Source organism: Chelon labrosus (assembly GCF_963514085.1).
Source record: "Chelon labrosus genome assembly, chromosome: 5".
Taxonomy (NCBI): domain Eukaryota; kingdom Metazoa; phylum Chordata; class Actinopteri; order Mugiliformes; family Mugilidae; genus Chelon; species Chelon labrosus.
The window spans coordinates 27,319,654-27,335,952 of record NC_140341.1 but is presented as its reverse complement, the minus strand read 5'-3'; the positions used below and the strand labels follow the sequence as shown (position 1 = coordinate 27,335,952).

The following is a 16,299-nucleotide window of genomic DNA, read 5'->3' as shown; positions in this document are numbered from 1 at the left end:
AACACAGAGACAGACAACCATTCACACTCACACGCACACCTAAGGCCAATTTAGAATCACCAATCAACCTAATGAGCATGTCTTTGGATGGTGGGAGGAAGCCGGAGTAGTGTCTCTGTTTGTTTACTATAGCATAATATTGTTTTTGGAAGGTAAAAAGTGCAGGGGACCAAAACGGCCTTTTGAAAAAGTGCAGGGGACATGTCCCCTGTGTCCCCCCCCCCCCCCCCCCGCCCCCAAATTACGTCCACAGAACTTGGGTCTTCTTCTCCTCTTCCTTCATCGTCGTCTTCTTCTTATTATTATTATTAGTATTTGTATTATTATTGTTGTATTATTATAAGTAGTAGTAGTATTAGTCCACTACTAATTCGTATTATTAGTATTAAGTTTTCCTTTAAGAGGCGTTTCAGAAGTGAGCTACAAAAAAAAAAAAAAAAAAAAAAAAAAGGAACTTCCTGTATTTCCGTCACGCTTTGAGGAAGTGATGAGCTAGCATTGAATGCTAAACATTGACTGTTACACACCGAATGTTATGTTGTAGCCGTACATCAGACACGTTCCGCCTGTAATGGAGACTAATGTTCCCGGGGACTCGCCGCACTCTACGAAATGACGCCGCCGCCATGTTTCTTGTTCTCCTGTGCTTCCAAGCCGTCCTCCAAGGTACCTCGTCGAAGTTCTCAGTCGAGTTTCGGTTTTTAGCTGGCTAGCCTTGTTAGCCCTAGCTGCTATGCTCTGAGGCGGCATTAAAGAGGTGTCGTAACGTTTGTCAAAACCCACGCAGGCCTCTACAATTAGATGTAAACAGAGAGTTTTTCACTGTTAACTCTAACTCTGAAAGCTTGGTTTTAAGTCGATAGTTAAACGTCACTGAAAAGGCCCTAACTTGTAAAAGGCAAACAGAGACCCACTGAAAGTAACACACTATTAACTCTTCTTTATTACGCATCTTTTCTCGAGACTGTAGTCTTTTTGTTACAAATACTTTAGTCAGTTTACCTTAAATGGTTAAACGGTTAACGAAATGAGGAAGTGGATTGGAAACATTTTAAAACTGAAGCTGTACTTTCCTAAAGCGGTAGAAAAGTCAAATCAGGGGTATTTTTTCTACCATCACCCTTTGTCACAAATTGTCTTTATTTGTGTTCCAGTATTGTCTAAGGAGAGACCACCACCACCACTGAATGTCCGTGTTGATCAGGACGAGATGACATGGGATCCTGCCACAGAGGACGGGAGGAACACCACTTACACCATTCAGTACTGCAGGTGAGGCCTATGGACAAACCCACCCTGATGTCAGCCAACGGTTTCCAGCTGAGCAGTTTTGAAGCTCAACATCATTATCACGTCAGTTCCTGACTCTATTTAGATAGATAGATAGATTCTTTATTAATCCCAAACTGGGTAATTTCACTGTTGCAGCAGCAGTGTACAGGCACTCAGCATACATACTCAGATAATATATAACAAATGTGCAGTAACAATAAGTCCAGTCCAGAGTGGCATCTGTCACACACAGATGAGGAGTTCTACAGACTGATGGCTTGAGGCAGGAAAGATTTCCTGTAGCGTTCCTTGCAACAGCGAATTTGTCTGAGACTTCTGGAGAAGGTGCCTCGTTGTCTGTCTGTTGTATGGTGGAGAGGGTGGTCAGGGTTATCCATGATCCTGTCTGCAGCCAGTGACGGAGCCAGGCTTCCTGATCAGTTTATTCAGTCTGTTGGTCAGACTGGTAAAACATTTCCAGCGTCTTGCTACACACAATGAATGATCTCAGCTTCCTCAGGAAATAGAGTCTGCTGCAGCCCTTCTTGTACACAGCTGTACTGTTGGTCTTCCAGTCTGTTGTCAGTAGTCACTCCCAGGTATTTGTACTCCTCCACCACGTCCACATCCCTACCAAGGATGCCACACACTGGATGCAGAACTGCCTCGACAGGAGAACCTGAGCTGTCTTCTTACCTGTGTCCGTGTCTGTGCTGCTGGACTTTTGTCTTTTAGTACTTTTTTCCTCCAAGTCTGAACACATGTTCAGTTATTTTTTAAGTTTGTTGCAGTGCCAATGCAGCTACACAAATGAAAATGAACTGAGCGCTGTGCATGTCGTTGACAGTGAGGATGAGCCAGGTATGAAGGATGAAGCCTTGTGAAGCTTTTGGGCCTTCTTCCTGATTGTACTGTAAAGAGATTCGATCTTAGAAGATGAATGAATGAATGTATTTACTAGTAAAACTTTTGAATGTGTTGCCCTGTTACTACCTATTACTTGAAACATGGTTCAGATTGATATGACAGGTTTTTGCTGTGATGTGAGATCACAGGTATTTCAACATCAGTGTTTTGGAGGTATGACTAAAGGTTTCTGAGAAGTTCTTATGCAACGCTGTGAAGCTGAGGGGGGACACCAAGCTTTTTGTGTCTCCTTATAAGGAATGAAGGGGTGTAAATTATTGGAATTAGTCGATGTTTCATTGTCACGTATGAAGTCTCCAACGTCATTGGTCTTGTGATCAGGGAGATTTGATACAAGCCTCAACACTGTTTTAAACCACTACTGTAAAGTGAAACAGGCTTCGGTGCCTCCGTATCAAACGTCTCATCTCTAGCTTCTGGTAATGTGTGGGTGTTCACGTAAATCCCTGAATTTGGCATTGTTCCAATGACTAATATTTTAGGCTTCTAGTTTTTGTTTTTGCCAAGAGGAAGTTACTGGAAAGATTTTATTTTCCTGACACAGCTAACAGCCAGCGGTAATGCACACAGTGTGTCTGTGTACAAACTATTATTTAGAGCTGCCACGATTAAGCAATTCATTGAATTTACAACTATTTTGGGCAACTAATAATAATAATTATGAAATCACATATTGGCAGTAGTTCTTATGTGTCATAGTTTAAATAATGGTTTTAAATTGTGGAGTCAAGTCTTGTTTCTGTTTCTTGTCCTTAGCTCTGACAATAATTGCACCAAGTGGAAAGCTGTACCAGGCTGCACCAAGATATCTTCAAATTCCTGCAATGTCACTTTGCCCAAAGCTGAGGCCGAGCATGCCTGTGTTAGACTGTGTGTGAAAGCAGAGATACAAGGAAGTTTCTCCAAACCAGTCAACGCTTGCAGAATACACGGTAAGAAACCTAGTGTTAGCATCAGTTTAGCTGATGCATTGATTTTTTGACTAATCTCTTCTACTACATACAGCACTTAGTGGACACACACATAAGACACTCATACAATAGTATATCAATATGTATACTCACACAGATACAAAGTCAGGAAATGACAGGTTTCAGTCCTAGAATCTCCCTTTCTCTCAGCAGCCAGTGTACAAACTGAACAAAAATACTGACTTGATATCATGGAGTGTAATTCTAGGAGTTAAACATCCTAACCTTAAAAACAGCTACAGAAATCATTCTTGACCTCATCAGAATTATTGTGTTACGCTGATTCCTAGGTTGTAGTTGTGGTAGTTGTAGTTTATATTAAGTCCTCAAGGTTGTTGATAGTCATATGAGCTTACCTATTCATGCAACATGTATAGTTGTTTCTAGTTTTAGAATGTATTTTTTATCTATTCTTACTTGTCTGTCTTTTTGATGCCATTAACACTCACCTTTCGATGCCTGAAGAACAATGGTGGTATCTTTGGTCTTAATAATGACACATCATTCCTGTCTGTCAACACTCACTGTGCACTTCCAGAGGACTCCTGTACTCCTGAGGTCAGTTTGACAGCCCGGCCTAACTCCCTAACTATACATTTGCGCAAGAACCCCAAGCTGCATGATAAACATGGAACGTCTGCCAAACACAGAGTGTACTTTGGCAAGGAGGGAGACACACTGGAGGTAAACATTTATATACATTTTGTAAGGGTTCTTCTTCTGTAAGTGCTTGCTTCAGTTGTGATCAACCTGAATGCAGTTGTATCACTGGTGGTAAAAGGATTCTTGACTACAGCCAAAGTCTGGGGCGTGTTCCAGAAAGCATGTTTAACAAACTCTGATGTTAACCCGAACACTTCTTATTGACCACATTCATCTGCTCCACCATTCACACAACAGAAGCAGTAGAAGGGCATATTCAGAAATCCTCACCATGAAGCATGGCCAACCTGGGGCCTTTTCAGATGATGATCGTAGCGTCTCTGAATGACTAAGTCTGCAAATGGGAAACACTGGAATACCAGAATCCTTTCTTCTAACCCAGCACCTTAAGGATCATAGACACTAGTGGTTAGGTTGGCATCCCCCTGTGTCCATGGCTGGATTGCCTTGAGTAAACACCTAACCCCTTATTTGCTCCCCAGCTACATTACAGAAGTGACAGTCCACTGCTCCAAGTGTACACACTACTGTGTGAACAGATGGATAGGTCTAATGCAGAGAAAGAACTTCCCCATGTGGGATGAATACAGTATAAATTATTATTCTAATTATTAACTACACGTGAGCAGGGTAGAGTTAAATCTCCCGCTGAACAGATTCCTTTGTCCTGCATCATGCATTCACGTCCTGCATGTGGCACATAGAAGTCAAACAGAGGAAGAACCTTCTTTCTGGCACTAACCGATTAGATTAGTTTAGATTCAGATGTATATGCTGTCTTTTCATTTATTACCGTTAAATAAATGTTTGAATATATAAGTTGGTCTGTTTAATGTTGCACAGAGGTGAATGTTACCACCATTCCAACTCCAAATCTATCAAGCCTTACTATTGATTGTTAATTTTGATTATAGTTATCATTTAACTATTAATCAGATTTCCAGATGAATAGTTAAGAATACACTTGGAGACCTGTTGTTATTAAGACATTTTTTTACAATAATTTATACTCACTATATGAATTTTAATTGTTAGAATAAGAAGATATTCAAATTATTAATATTCATATAGCGAGTATTAATTATTGTAAAAAATATATACACGTTTGCTCCTACATAGCCCAGCAATGCATTATGCATGTGAATTTGATCCAAATTCTGCAATTCTTTCAACAGGTGTATCGTGACACTGATTCCTCAATGTCTATCAACGATCTGGAGGGAGGACAGCGGTACTGTACGAGTGTGGAGTATTTTATTTATGACGAGCCTTTTGGCCTGGCAAGCTGTGTCCAGTGTGAAGTCATTCCTTTTTCAAGTAAGAGCTGTGTTTGAAGCTGTTACTGGACTAGTCCAACACACACCACTTAAGAATTCTTTAAATCCTAGCTTTAAATACTTTAAATACTTAAAATACTTTATTTTTTTTTAAAGTGTTTCACTATGATGAAGTCCAAATGCCTTTGTTTTGTTAAACGGTAGAAGTTTTCCATCTCATAAAGTTGGAAAAATTGAACATGACAAAACTGGTAATGGCTTGTATTGTGTATGGTATTGATTGTTTGTATTTTCCCTTTTACCAGGTGACTCAAATAAAACTGTGATGATTGTAGCTGGGCTGGTTTTCATCCTGCTCATTGTGATAGCAGTTTCAGCATACGTCTACATATTCCACCGGAAGAAAATCAAACAGTGGCTGCAGCCCCCTTATGAGATGCCACAAGTGAGCACTAACACTGTTCAACACACTGACCACACAACCACTTGGTCACCTCGAATGTACACTCAGACAATAAGTTAGTTAGTTAATAAGACAGTTTATTAGATAAGTACAGTGTAGGTATAGAGCACAGTATTAATTAAACGTAAAGATGAGTGAGTCTGGAGGAAGTGTCTGTCTGGTTTCACTCTCGGGCCGAGAGTGAAACCAGACAGACTAAATAATTATAGTGGGTCACTAACATTCATATACATATGATGATTTATTTAATTCATTATTACCCTCATTTGGCTTCTCTCAGAATGTGAACAAACCATGTAAATGTTGACAATGACATTCTCATTGGAGCTCCATGCTGTTCAGGAGGTCGGCACACACACAAAGTAACAGTACCTTGCGTTACTGTTAAGGTAATAATGACTGATTGATGTCTCTCTCTCCTGTAGTCGCTTCTGGAACCATTGCCCGAACGTCACATTTCCATCCTCACTACAGGCGACAATGAGGAGGGCTGTAATGTACTTTCAAGCATTACGAGGAGTTCAAACTAGAATGACGACAGCCATCTCTGCTCCTGCACTACCTTCTAATCTGCCTTTGATGGTTATTTGCTGTTGTGGTCGTCAGAGCTGATGTTTGAACTGCTGGAGACGCTCCCACCGATGTCCCCCACACACTATCCTGAGACCGATAAGCAAGATTAAAACTCGGCCTTATTTGTTTTACATTTAACTGATATTCCAGCAAAGACTGAGACACTTACCAGACTGGTCAGCTCCGCTTGGCGTTATTCATCCCATACTCGTTTGCTTCCAAGTATTTTAGCATAGCTAATAAAAAAATGTAAACATCAATTTTTAGACATGTTTTCACAGAAGCAGCAGTCCTTTTGCACCTTTTATAAGCATAACTGTGAAATACTACAATTAAAAGGCCAGTTTGTGTGTGCCTTTAAATTATGCAGTGGATGAGGGTGGCCTTACCACAACTACTTAGTTTTAGGAAAATTGCCACAGGTAGTTGCTTTGAGACAAGAACACTGCTAATGCTGATAAGACTATTTGATCTTTTATAGTATATAAATTCTAGCTAATCATTTCTCTGCACTTTTAAACAATAACCTCAACCCAGCCGTGTCCTCAAGAACATGGTTCCTCAAATGTTTTCTGGTGTTTTCTTCCTGTTCAAAAGTTGTAAACATTTCAACTCATCCCACATTTCTTTCAGATACTAAAAAAAGAGAAATGCAGTTGAATTTTAGTGAAATAAATGTAAGCTCAACAGTATTAACGAACTCATGCTTGTTTTTTAATATGTTTTTTTTTTTTTTAACACTGCTCCCTCCACTGCAACTGCTGGTTTTGCTTTTCTTTTTTGAGATTGCTTCCATTTTATACAAAAGGTGCATTTTTTGCCCAGCCAGCCAGATATTAAATTATGATGTATTTTTTTTTTTTTTGTACAAGAACCAGGGGGCAATTCAGGGCACACAGAGCAGGCAACGATGACATAAGACTGAGTGGAAAAGCTTAGTTAAAATAAGTAACATTGAATATAATTGGGTCCACAGTAAAAGTCCAGTTGATTTTTATGGAATGATTATGTGTGAAGGAATGTGAGTTTATTTGACGAATGTGTGTGTGTGTGTGTGTGTGTGTGTGTGTGTGTGTGTGTGTGTGTGTGTGTGTGTGTGTGTGTGTGTGTGTGTGTGTGTGTGTGTGTGTGTGTGTGTCAAAATGAATGAACTACTAATGTTGAAATTGTTCATGGACACTGAGGAATTGTTAAATAACCATCGACATTTTTAATTATTTTTTTTACTTACTGTAATAATTGTAAGCCTCTCTGTGATAATGAGTAAAATCATGGTTGAATGTTTGAAGTGTTTTTCTCCTGGATTCATTTGGATGTGAATGGGATTCCACTTATGCTGCTCAAAGCATGAAAACATTTAAAAAAACAGAATGATTGCATGTTGCTCTGAAAAATCCACCCAGCTAGGGCTGCACTGTGTAAGTACTCAACACTGTTCATTGAAGGCAGAATACAGTAAAACCTTTATTTTCTCTGCACTACACAATCTTACACTGATTGGGCATAACATTATCACCACCTTCCTAATATTGTGTAGGTCTCTTCTGTGCCTCCCAAACAGTTGTGGCTCATCAGAGAATGGACATGGGCCTTCTGAGGGTGTCCTGTGGTGTCTGGCAACCGAATGTTGTTAGTGGGGGACTTTGGGTCCTATGGGTTGAGGGGAGGGGCCTCTGTGGATCATCCCACAGATACTTGATCAGCTGGGATCTAGGGAATTTGGAGGCCGAGTCAACACCTTGTGCTGTTTTTCATGTTTTTGAGTTGTTCCTAAACCCTTTTGTGTGTGTGTCTGTGTCAGGCTGCATCCTGCTGGGGATGGCTGCTGCCATCAAGGAGTGTCATTGCTATGGGGTTGGGGTGCCTGGTCTGGTCTAGGTGGGTGCTACTACATGTCGAAGTAACATGAATGCCAGGTCCAAAAGTTTCCCAGTAGAACATTGAATTGTCACGAGATGATCAATGTTATTCACTTCTCCTGTCAGTGGTGTTAATGTTGAAGGTGTCAGTATGTTTTATTTTGTCATGCAGTATACAAGTATGACTATATAATATTATCTACTTTTTAAATATTACAGTGGCTCCCCCATTTACTTTCTCATATAAAACTTTAACTTAAGGGCAAGTTGTCCGTTCACCATGCCATCACAAACATGTATACAATATTGTATACAATCTTTTGGCTTGAGACTCTTTAGAATCTGATGCTCAGGTTGACCTCGTTGACCTGTACCACTGGCTGTGATAGAAGTGCTCTATATAGAATGTACTGTATATGAAGTTTGAAACAACTTAAAAACAGTTTGAAGGTAAAGGCTGAGTGGCTGAAGGGACGTAAATTGTGCAAGAGGCAAAATGATCAGGAGAGGAATAATGTAAATAAGTGTGTCAGTGATGTGACGTTAGCGAACGAGTCAGTCTTTTAAGTGAACGATAAGACTCGGTTCGCAGTTGCGAGCCTTTCGTTTGCGAGCCCTTCTCATATGCAAATTACCTACGCTTTCTTCACGTGTCACCAGTGTGTTCACGTGAACAACTAATGACATCTTCGAGTTTGAGTTGTCCACAGCAGGCTTCATTCACGTGAACACAGCTATATACAGTATGTGCAGCTATCAGCTAACTCATCCCATTATAATGGGGATGAAAAGTGTGAGCACCGCCGAGTCGACTGACAGGAGATTGGAGCGGAGCCAGATTTTCAGCTTTATCAGGGAGGAGGAGGAGATATTTGCAACGGGAAAAATAGCCTGCATAGTTTTTATTGTGCCACAAAGCTTTTTAGGTGAGGGAAAATTCAAAATAGTGATTTCACAGGCAAAGAATGGGGATGTGGCACCACCTTGTGGAATGTTTCCTACCAGTGATTGTTTCCTTGATAAAAAACGAGTTACCCCTGGTTGACTTCAAAAAAATAAATGACTGTAACAACTAGCCAGTCTTTTGTACTGCTCCTCAAGATCCGGCTCCCTCCAAAGAGCCATAAATCCCATCTCTAGTGTCAGCATAAGTAATAATGAATGACAGAGACATTTGCAGATAACGACTTATGTAATCAATATTATATTTTATCTTACACTTTTATCTCTGTGTAGTTCTGTCAATTATGAACCAAGTGAAGATAAACTTGTCTTGTTTATTGAAGCATGTCAAAGTTTTAAGTCCACTAACTATAGCCAAAGACTATAACTGAGTTGGGTCTGCCAAAAACGTGAAAAACAGCCATGGATGGATCATTTCAATACTCATTTGGGTAACGGTGTTGGGTAATGATATTTATTGGTACTGACCTCCTCTGCTATGAAATATATGTCTACAAATATTGAATATGAGTTACAGCTGACCACGACATTCTAATTTAAACTAATAAGAAGAGGGAATTCCTTCTCTGGAGGACTGCTGCCCAGTTGATATCTCACCACAGAAGGGGTGGGGCAGATATGCCAGAGGAGGGATTAACTTGTTATTGAGGAAGAGATCCAGTTTCAGATCTGAGTGCTAACACAGGCAGAAACAGCTTTGTTCCGGACTCTGCACATCACTGAGGCTGCATTTTGACCTGGTACAGCAGACCTAAACCTGAGAGAAATGGTGTGAATGATCGTTAATGGTGAGTCCTTGCTGATTTTAAATCCACATTTTTAGTATTTGTTTTCCAGTTCAACCAGTAAGGAGAAATTCATTGCGTTCACTTGTTTCCTACATGACATAAACCAAAATTAATACTTGAAATCAAAATCACATCTCGGAAATACGTTTTATTTTCTCCCTATTTCTTGGGTTCTTTTGTTTTATGAAGTAACTGGCTTCACACAGAGTTGTGGACAGGTAGAAAGTTAAAGAAGGCAGGAGGAGTGTTCTTCTTGGATAAGCTGTTACAGTGACTCAGCATTTCCCCATCAGGAAGTACAGGCTTGTCTGCTCCTGGGTCTGTTAAATGCCTCCAGAAAGATTTCGATAATTGTGAAAGCTAAACAGAGATACTGAGAAAATATTTCATTACAACAATAAAACAGGAACATTAAGAATTAAACTCTGTACTATACAATAAAAAAAACACAGTCTCGTATTTTGATCTCAAATTCAAGAGCCTATAGTAGCAAAAACATTGGTTTTACTCGACTGTTGACAAAGTTCTAGAGACCACTGTACTGCTGTGAAGTTTGATTTATAATTAAGGCTTTTATTAAACTATTACTCAACTATATACAACTTCCTGCTAAAGCTGTAAAATATAGCTGAGTAGTCAAAAGTGGCAGGAAAATGAAACACTCAAGTACTTCAGATCTAAACACAGTACTTAGTACTTGAATATACTGTAACTGATTATTGTACATTTCAATACTGCATATTTCCAGACAACCAAGAACATACAGTAATTGCTAGCGATTAAGTCTGTTTTCAGATATACAACAATATCAACAAAAACGCTTTAGGAACAACTAAAAAAACATGAAGAACAGCACAAGGTGTTGACTCGGCCTCCAAATTCACTAGATCCCAAACTGATCAAGTATCTGTGGGATGATCCACAGAGGCCCCTCCCCTCAAAGGCCCCCACGAACAACATTCTGTTGCCAGACACCACAGGACACCCTCAGAAGGACCGTGTCCATTCTCTGATGAGTCACAACTGTTTTGGAGGCACAAGGGAGACCTACACAATATTAGGTCATAATGTTATGCCTGATCAGTGTAGTGTTAATTTCTTTGTGTGTAACCCGTGGGATGGTTTCATGAAAGTTGAGTTAAGTGTGATTATATGTGAACAGATGTCATCCTTTGCTTACAGCCTGTAGCTATGTGGTGCGGAAGGTTCGGGCTGCACTGGGAGGCGAGACCCAGCCAGAGCGCAAAAGCACCACATCATGTAAACAGGCAAAAGGTGGGTTAAGTTCAAATGATCATAAAGTCTGAATTTTTTTTTTTTTTTTTTTTTTTTTGAACAGAAAGATTGTAACTTTTTACCTATTCATGGAAATATGAATAACATCAGACAGGAGACTTCACATTCAGTGTGGCCTAAAATAATGCAAACATTTGTTTACAATCAAATTACATTCAAGGCAGTGGGTAAGTGCAATAGGTGGCTTATTGGTGTTCTATAGATCACTGTGGGATGTGGGACACAGAATTACTTAACTTATACACTATTCTGTAAACCTGAGGTGACTCAGGAGATTCATGTGATTGAAATCACACACGTGACACCACTTCCTGCTACAGAACAAAAGTGAAGACACAGTATCTTTAAATTGGGGCCTGCTATCTTCCATTCGTGGTTGCCTGATTTGCAAACTAATCTGACCAGTAGTGTCAGGAGCTAGAGGTGTCACTACCCTATATGGATGGCAGTTGTGCATGGGCAACAAAGTTGTACAAAATTGTTGTCAACAAAGATCCACAGACGTCTTAGAATGAGCCGTCAACACCGTCACCCACCTGTTAGAATAAAGGTTGGATCGAATCACAGATCTAATGGGCAAGACGCTGAGTTGACGGTGGCGCACCCTGCACACGTGCCCGAGGCATGTAAAGTTCCCTCTCCTCGTCATTTGCATTAGGTTTAGGAAATAAAACGCTCTCTCAGCAGCAGTAACCACCTGCTCTAGAGCTGTCTTTATTGACAATAGCTCCAGGCAAGTCTTTTCCAGTTCGATGCCCCTCTCAACCACTTGAAGGGCACCTGCTGCCTATATCAGGATTGATAGAAGACTGACCACTCCACCAACTGAACCAGAGTTGGGTACCACCCCACACAGATTTTCCAGGGCCCCCTGAATCACTGCCTGAATACAGATCCAGTGTAACAGCTGCACCATTCGCCCCTCTGGCAGACAGAGAAGCATGCATCAGCCTGGAGGCCACATTGGATGAACGAATGGGGTCCATCGTTCCCCCTCAGAGAGAACCATGAACACTGTCCGTGTGTTTATTTAGATAGGGGCCACGGTGTCTGGTTGCTTTCCCTGATTGGTTCAAGAGAGTGTTTTTTGTCTCAGGGTGTTTTTGTGGTACACAGTACGGTCACTTCTAACTTTTACTATTATATTCTCTCGAGCAATGCACACCCTCTCCTGTCGATTCATAATGGCACTTAATCTACATCACCCATGATTGCCTCTTTTGTTGTTTTTTTTAAACTTAAAAATTTGTATAATTCAAAGGTAAATCAAAGTTAGGAGTGATATTTATTTTCAGTTTGTATGCATCTCTCGGCCACTCCTAGTCTTCCTGCTGTTCATTTCCCTTGCACTGCTAGTTCCTCTGAATGCATGTTCTCTGTTCAGAGCAAATGTTTCCAAATTCAAATGCCACGTTTAAAATTGACTCCCGACTCCTAGCCTGCAAGTGATGAAGACATAACAACGGCGCATGCCACAACTGTCTATGAAACCTTTCCTTCAATCTGGATGTGAATACATTCAAATTAAACCTGAGAGTCAGGATTTTAGGCCTTTATGTTTTAACTCTGCACATTTAAAGATTTTTTTCACTAATTTACTACTTTACTTTTGGCCTTTACTGGAAATGTGAGGAAAGAGAGCAGGTGGATGACTTGTTCTGCAGCTCACATTGTGATCGTTTTTGCTTATGTGGTTTGCTGCCTACGCACTTGGTCATTGGTGACACCTTAAGTGCACATATAGGACCCTCTTACAGTTTTAAAATGGGGCCAATTTTCAACCAGCTCACAGAGCTGTTATTTTCTATCTAGAGCTAGCAGTTTTCAGACTGCATGACTGGCAGTCAGTCTGATGAGACACTGAGAAGCTGGCTTAAATCTACCGGTGACTGAAATAAAGGACTGATTGTTACCTCAGTTGCTGTGAATGACCATTTTCAACAAATGTGGATTGCTGATTTCTGTGGCTGCAGTAAGAAATGGGTGAAACGCATCGAAACTGTAAAGAGAAAAATGGACTGTGGGGTGAAAATAATAAAAAATAAATCTCTGCTTTCCATTTTTCATGGTTACTCAACCTCGGTTTCTCCCTCTCCCTCTGTCTGTGCAGTGAAAAAAGATGGAAGAATGAGTGCCAAACCCGCATCGATTCCCCATCCAACGCAGGAGGTAGAGGCGTTGCGGAATGAAGAGTGCAGATCCTGAAAGTAAACAGAAAGCTGGAGGGCGGAGTGAAAGGTTCATAACATGGGGGCAGACAAAATAACAAAAGAAAAGTGCACACAAAAAGATCTGGTTATCTACGTTCTCTTCCCGGTTTCACCCTGACACACACAGACACACCCACTATAAAAAGCCACACAGATAAACCCTTCATTGTATTGAACTCTCACCTGCTTCCAGCTTTCGGTATTCTTTCTGACTCATACTTCATCCAAAGCTGTGACCAGCTGGAGTTAGCAGAAAGAATGATAGCCTGATCACCAATTCCCTAACAGGGGAACTGATCAGTCTGGATAAATAATACTGCTGATGACGCTGTGCCAAATCATATACTCATATAGTACACGGGGCTGTTCTTTCTTGTGACCCTAATAAATTTAAGTAAAAGATGAACATTCTCCATGTGTGTTCTTGCAGTGTCTGAGTTCAGTGATTGTACAGATTCATCTCTTTTTTGTTTAACAGCAAGTTACATCAAGTACAAAAGCATGACAAAAACACAGACAGAAGAACAAAAACTAATATAGGACAGAAAGTGGGATTAGAGCATGAACACAGGGCAATAATCTTTAACTGTATACAGTGTTTAGTTGTTTTCCCTGTTTTTGGTGCACTTCCCTTTGGTCTACTTCCCTTTTAATACATCACTTCTTTTTTTAATGCATATTATTGCAATTATTAGTAAACATATGCATCTGTAGTAAATATTAAGTTCACTAGTGAATTATTATAGTTAAAATATGATCCCATTTTTTTCAGCAAGCTTGACTCAATCTGCTTACCAATATTAAACTAGTGCAAAGCAGGTGCTGCAGTAGAAAGCTGTGTGGGTTGTGGCTTGAACAGATTTTGTCAGGTATTTTTTTTTTTTACCTGGAATAAACCCGACATTGTCCTCTCATGTGATCCTCTGAGTGTGTGTGTTACAGAGGTTGAATCACGTCAGGTCCACCACGCGCCAACGGTTGCGCATCAAGTATGAACGCTAGCTCTACCTGCTAGCCAGTAAGTTTATATATTTAGCAATTTTCACAGATAAAAATGACAACGTGCATCACAATAAACATATTATATAATAAAATAAAACATAGACAGATGGTAAATAAGACATTGAAACATGGAAACACAGGAGTCATAAGCACCTAACCAACTAATCTAATCTAACCTATCATAATAAAAAGTCACTTAACGACATGGGAATTGCATTCCATAGACAAAACAGCAAAGCAAAATCTGGGTAATGTCGTTTATATACAGTAGTTTGGTGCAGTGAGGAATGTGCACCAGTCCAGTGGGTAAACAACACAAACCTGCCACGAATTTATCACTCAACGTAGCTCATACACCTAAATACAAGGTACACGCACACTGCTTTAGTCTGAGGTGATATGAAAAAGTATTAAATAAAGTCAACTAAGTAAAATCAGAATAACCCAGAATTGTAAAAAAAAAAGAAAATGAACATGCATGGTTAACCTGAACAAACCTTGGCGTTATACTTGACGAGGATATGTCCTTTAATTTGCACATAACACAAGTAACCAGGACTGCTTTCTTTCACCTGCGTAGCATCGTCAAAATTAGGAACATCCTGTCTCAGAGTGATGCTGAAAAACTAGTTCATGCATTTGTGTCTTCCATGTTGGTTTACTGTAATTCATTACTGTCTGGCTGTCCACATAGCTCTTTAAAATGCCTTGATCCAATTGATTCAAAATGCCGCGGCAAGAGCATTGACAGGAATTAGCAAGAGAGATATTACATGCAGTTTTAGCTTGATATGATTCCTATGATACCTCTTACATTCTCAAACTGTCACATCATCAATGTAACATCATCAGCTGTATGTTGTATTTGCATCATCATCAGATTCTACATTTACATGTCAGATGTATGTATCTATGACAGATGTATGTTTATCTTGCTGTTCTCTTCTCTCTTTTCTGTCTGTACCTGGCTGGCCTTAGGCAGATGGGTCCCTCCATATGAACTGGGTTCTGCTCAAGGTTTCTTCCTGTTAAAAGGGAGTTTTTCCTTGCCACTGTCGCTTTCATGCTTGCTCTGGGGGTTTCAGGCCAGGTTTCAGGCTGCATTTTGTAAAGCATCTTGAGTCCAGTTGTCTTTGCTTTGGATTAGTTTTTTAGAGCGATGTAGTGGGGGAGAAACCAACTTCTAAAGTTAAGGACTTACGAAAGCTGCAGCCATGTTGAAGGAAATATCATCATTACATGGGTTAAAAATGTCATCAATCAATCCTCCAGTTTGATAACAGATGATTAAAAAGGTCGGATGGTGGTGCTGTTGAACTTTTCCTAATAGTTAGACTGCTTTGATTTATATAAATGTACGGACAAACAACTCAAAAGCATGATACATTAAAAACCTCACGTTACAACCTCACTACGCAACGTTTGACAGGACTAGGGTATTAGTTGTTAGCTTTATCAAGGTTTGTCTAATACACATTTCAGAGTTCTGCATTCCAAATGCTTACCTGGTTTTCATCTTGGTACTCCAACATTAATAGGTTGATACTCATATGTCTTACAGTTATGTGGCTAACATCACAGTCCAATAATAAGAAGTAGCTGTAACTCATTGCAGCATTAGTCATTAACTAAGACATACTTCAAATAAGACAATAAGTCATGTCTATGATAAAGAAGTAATTTGACCATTTTTGCACCGTCTATCAGAAGAGTTTGTTAGGAAGAAATTACATTAACAATGTTAAATGTTCATTAAAGCATGATTCTGATGTGTTTTGGTTCTTCATGCTTTTATCTCTTGTTTTTTATAACCACATTTCTTTTATTACATATTTATCTTTTATTGTTTTATACTTCAATTAAGTTAAGTACCCTTAGCTTGTGTATTCCTTCCTGGCCACCTTTGAACCCATTACCCTCCTTAACCCAACCAGTCCCTCTCTCACTCTTTTTCCTCCAGCGTGGAGAATAACCACTTGTGCAGATCCTTCATTCCCATCCCTTGAGTACACCCACCTGTGTGGCAGGATTGTTA

The 16,299-nt window shown here is 39.9% G+C and overlaps 1 protein-coding gene and 1 long non-coding RNA gene across 2 annotated transcripts; both read left to right on the top strand.

Annotated features, from left to right (window-relative positions):
- The first annotated feature begins 471 nt into the window (after positions 1-471).
- Positions 472-7,280, top strand: ifngr2 (interferon gamma receptor 2). Its single transcript, XM_084545159.1, has 7 exons — positions 472-666; positions 1,155-1,272; positions 2,956-3,131; positions 3,709-3,854; positions 5,009-5,150; positions 5,416-5,555; positions 5,999-7,280. Exons 1-7 carry the CDS (start codon positions 582-584, stop codon positions 6,101-6,103), a joined length of 912 nt encoding a protein of 303 aa, XP_084401285.1. The 5' UTR covers positions 472-581; the 3' UTR covers positions 6,104-7,280.
- A 2,326-nt stretch (positions 7,281-9,606) lies between these two features.
- On the top strand, positions 9,607-13,673 carry LOC311488084. The gene is made up of 3 exons (XR_014699066.1): positions 9,607-9,756; positions 10,939-11,031; positions 13,163-13,673. It is a non-coding gene; the product is annotated as an uncharacterized lncRNA (long non-coding RNA).
- Positions 13,674-16,299: the final 2,626 nt, after the last annotated feature.

Excerpts from the sequence above, each read along its gene's own strand:
- ifngr2 (XM_084545159.1), top strand. The coding sequence starts at position 582 with ATGTTCCCGGGGACTCGCCGCACTCTACGAAATGACGCCGCCGCCATG. Across the intron at positions 3,855-5,008 it reads AGGAGGGAGACACACTGGAG|GTGTATCGTGACACTGATTC; the intron begins GTAAACATTTAT and ends TTCTTTCAACAG. Across the intron at positions 5,556-5,998 it reads CCCCTTATGAGATGCCACAA|TCGCTTCTGGAACCATTGCC; the intron begins GTGAGCACTAAC and ends TCTCTCCTGTAG.